The 4,447-nt window shown below is 41.0% G+C and overlaps 1 protein-coding gene across 1 annotated transcript in view; it reads left to right on the top strand.

The window, feature by feature from the left end:
* The first annotated feature begins 3,816 nt into the window (after positions 1-3,816).
* MAP2K4 (mitogen-activated protein kinase kinase 4) overlaps positions 3,817-4,447 on the top strand; it is a 55,193-nt gene continuing 54,562 nt past the window's right edge. Inside the window, exon 1 of the mRNA XM_004709181.2 lies at positions 3,817-3,851. Coding sequence (XP_004709238.1) covers positions 3,817-3,851 — 35 coding nt within the window. The remainder of the gene's footprint in view (positions 3,852-4,447) is intronic.

Below are 4,447 nucleotides of genomic sequence, written 5' to 3'. Positions count from 1 at the left end.
CCCCACCCCAGTTGTAACAAGCAGAAATGTTTCTGGATGTTACTACATATCTTGGAGTACAGAATCATCCTGTTGAGAAACACTGGTACACACTTCACTGCAGGCTCACAGGACAGATGGCTACTGTTCACTGCTTTCCTGACGATGAGGAGCTTCCGGAGTCAAATAGAAAAGGTTACCCCCTGCTTTTTAGGATTGAATTTTTTACAAAAAGGAATTTAGGGCATATTTCAGAGAGAACAGGGTGAATCAAAGGGTTATGATTGATTCATGTCAGAAACTAAAGTAGCTCAATACAGTCTCTGTCATTCTTTCAGTAAATATGTTTCATACCTCTCCTCTGCTAGGAATATGTTGTTGGTGGGGTGGCGGTAGTAATGGTGGTGGTGGTGATGGCATGGTAGCTGCTGTCAGGTTGATTCCTAACTCATGTTGACCCTCTGTACAACGGAACAAAACACAGCCCAATCTTCCAGCATCTCTATGACTGGCTGCAGAACTTACGTTTTCATTGGCAGATTTCTGGAAGTAGATTGCCAGGCCTTTCTTCCTTGTTGTCTTAATGTGGAAGCTCGGCTGAAACTTGCTTTTCATCATAGCAAACAAGCAAACCTCTTTTGACAAGTGGTGATAGCTACACGTGAGGTGAATTGGCCTAGAGTTGAACCTGGGTTTCCTGCATGGAAGGCAAGAATGCTACCACTGAGTTACTATTGCCCACTGGACATTTAATTTCATGTTGGAAAAAAGAGATGTGAATTGCTACTTATATAGCTTAAGATTTAGTGTGAAACAGACATTATATAATTATAAATAGGGTAAATGAAGTAAAAGGACCAGATGTTATGAGAGACTTACAGAGAAGGTTAAAGATTAGGTAGTGGTGGAGGAGAGTGAATGAGTAGCCACTGAAGGTGTATAAACAGGAATAGACTTTCAGTAAGTGGATTTAGGTGAAGGACCGATAACAATCTTCCAAATAGAGACAAGTATCAGTAAAGTGTGTATTTGAAGTCACCAAAATGCAAATGTACCGTCTTCATGAAACTAAAAGAATATTATTTTGAATACGTGGAAAAGTGATTTAAGATAAGGGTGGAAGGGTATATTGACTAGGTAATATAAGGCCTCTTAGGTAAAGAGATAGGATGAATTCAAAGTTCAGTGGAAATCTCTGGAGGTGTTTTAAACAGATGAGTAACATAAATACCCTAGAATAGTGGTTCTCAATCTTCCTGATACTGCGACCCTTTAATACATTTCCTCATGTTGTGGTGACCACCCCAACCATAAAATTATTTTCATTGCTACTTCAGAACTGTAATTTTGCTACTGTTAAGAATCTGGCGATCCCTGTGAAAGGGTCGTTCGACCCGCAAAGGGGTGGCGCCCCCCATGTTGAGAACCACTGCCCTAGAAGAATTATTCGGGCTGCTATGTGGAATATGTATGGTATTGTTGTTAGGCGCTGTTGGGTCACTTTTGTCGTACATTGATCTTGTGTGCAACAGAATGAGACATCGTCAGGTCCTGTGTATCCTCACACTAATTGCTGTGTTAGAGAGACTAGAACAGAGGGCTCAGTCTATCCCATTGAGAACCTTTCTCGTTTTTGATGACCACCTGCTCAACCAACCATGACTGGTCCCTCCTGATAACATACCTAAAGTACCTGAGATGACATCTCACCATCTGTACTGCTAAAGAACCTTCTGGCTGTATCTCTTCCCAGACAGATGTGTGTGTTCTGGCATTGTATATTTAATGTTCATCACCATAATTCAGATCCATCCGTTCTTTTTCAATATTTCTGATTTGTTTTTCAGCTTCCCATGGAAATACCATGACTTGGGCCAGGCATACTTTAATCCTCAAAGTGACATCCTTAACAATGTCAGTCTTTTTTCCATTTGTCGTGATGTTGTTTATTGGTCCAATTATGAAGATTTTAGCGTTATGCTATATAATCCATACTGAAGGTTGATCTTCATAAGTACGTGCTTTAAGTCCTCTTTGCTTTCAGCAAGAAAGGCTGTCATTGACGTATTGCAGATACACTACAGTATGTGTTAGAGGGAAATCACAGAATGTGAAGGAGGCCTGGTGGCACTGAGGGCTAAGTATAGAGCCATTAACCAGGAGGTTGGTGGTTCAAACCTATCAGTTGCTTTGCAGGAGAAACATGAGGGTGTCTTGTATTATAAAGATGCACAAAGCCTTGGGAACTTTATATACTGTATATACTCGTATATACTGTATATACTCGTATATAAGATGAGTTTTCAGCACATTTTTAATGCAGTTTTTGTGGTAAAATTAGGTGCCTCGCCTGATATTCAGGTCGGTAGGTTTGCTGTGAGTTGGAATTGACTCAGTGGCAGTGGACTTGGGTGGTGTGAAGGGTGGTGGTAATTCACTGACCTCCAACCCAAATTGCAAACTTGGGTGCACCTAGGAGCCTTAGAAGGCAATCCCAGCAAACCACTTGCAAGAATCAGCCATTGAACCGTCATCCATGTGGGTGCCATGAATTGGAGCTGACTTAATGGCAAATAATTTTACTGAACAAGGCTGCTAGTGCAGCTGAAACATTATGGCTGATAGTATCAACAGGTTGATTGCAATGGAGGTAAAAGGAAGTGGATAGATGTCAAAGAGACTTTGACATAGAATCAGTAAAAATATTGAATATGGGTGGTGAACAGGGAAAGATAATCAGAGTGACTTCAAATTTCTGGCTTGCCATCATGGGCTTAGTTGTCATTACTGAGTTGAGGACCATTACCTGCGTAGTGTCTGGGGATGAGTAGAAATAGAAGAACAAGAGTTCAACTTACTTATTGAATTTGAGATGCTTGAGAAGTATTTGATTAAAAACATCAAGAAGATAGTTGGAAATACGAGTCTGGTACTTGGAGGAGATGGTTTAGATTGGAGACCAAAAGTTGATCGTTGTTGCCTAGGTAAGGTTGCCTAGGAAGAGAGTATATCTTGGTGAAAGGATTGAGTCTAGGGCTAAGCCCTGAGGAAATCCAATTTCTAACTTGGTTAGAGGATGAGGGTCAGATAAAAGTGCAATAAAGAAAGTAAGTGACTAGTGTGTGCTGTGAAATTAAGCATCCTTCTACGAGTGGTGGTGGTAGTGATGGCATTGGGGTCAGCTTTGTTTACTGTTCTGAGAGGATTAGGAGGAATTCCTTATTGGTCATGACCACTGAAATACACTTTAACTCCTCCATTCTGTCATCTATTTGAGGAGGAGGGGTGCATGGCTTTCACTCTTACTGGAAGACTGTCTTAACGAGACAGGTAACTTGTTGATGTAGGGTGACTTTCCTAACCTTTCCTAGGAGAAGGGCAGCCCCCAGTATTATTTTGATAGTGTGTGCAGTTGACACAGGATAGGTTCATAGTATGTACTTTGTAGCAGCAAAATGCAAACATGAGCATTTGTCTTGCTTTCTCTAGTATTGTTCATACCCTTGGTGATAATAACATTTCTTCCTACTTCAGAAATCAGTACTGTTTCAAAATTCTATAGGTTTCTCTACTATCTTCCCTTTATTATGAACACCAGAACATGGAAATTTTTACTTGGAACATTTGAGCAATTCTCGTGGACATCTTTCTTTTTTCAGTTTTCGTTTACCTCATTTTAGATGTAAGCAAAGACACTCATTTTGTTAGTAGTGCCAGGAAGCAGACAGTTTCCATGGCAACCGACAGACCCGAGTTTACGTGGAAATTTCCGGAATTAACAGAGCTGCATTGCAGAAGGATGCATAAAGCAAGTATTCTTCTAGAGATTCTAACAGTATGGACATAGAAGAACAGTTGCAGTGGTGTGCAGGGTATGTGCTATGTTTATTTTCCCGTCTAAAGAGGATTACTATGTGTGTGTGTATGCACGCTTAGAAGAGAATAAACAGCTGTGGGGATTTTAGTATGTGCTAGCTTTTTAAAGGATGGCTAGGTAAGAAGAAGGAAGAGCCAAGTCTGGGAAGAAACGTGTGTCTGATGGCACTGGAAGGAGATCCAGATCAGTGAGGCAGAGGAGTGGGATCAGGTACCAAGAGGAGAGCACCCACCCCCCACCCCCCCTATCAGATAATGAAAGGTTCTTAGGAATGCTAGTTGTTGGGGCAAGACAGTATTTATTCATTCAAAGGAACGTTAGTCGGCATTGGTAGATTTGAGAAACCGGGTTTTCAGTCCAAGAAGACATTTGTTAAGGTAAGTAGGTATGCCTGGCTGAAAGATACGGATACGAGGGATGCTTAAGCTACTGAATAGGAAAGTGTGCTACTTCTTTAGTGAGAGACTCGAGGAAAGGTTTTGAGCGTCCCACTCTTTATTTGGGGGGTGGGCGGGTGGAGAGGGTGTCCAGAACTGTATCTAAAAATTGATTCTAGAAATGTAACTAAGATTTGTAGGTTAAAAAAAAAAA

Source organism: Echinops telfairi, unplaced genomic scaffold, assembly GCF_000313985.2.
Source record: "Echinops telfairi isolate 266 unplaced genomic scaffold, ASM31398v2 ScPeMD7_2010;HRSCAF=2546, whole genome shotgun sequence".
Classification (NCBI taxonomy): Eukaryota; Metazoa; Chordata; class Mammalia; order Afrosoricida; family Tenrecidae; genus Echinops; species Echinops telfairi.
This window is presented reverse-complemented; position numbering and strand designations above follow the sequence as displayed.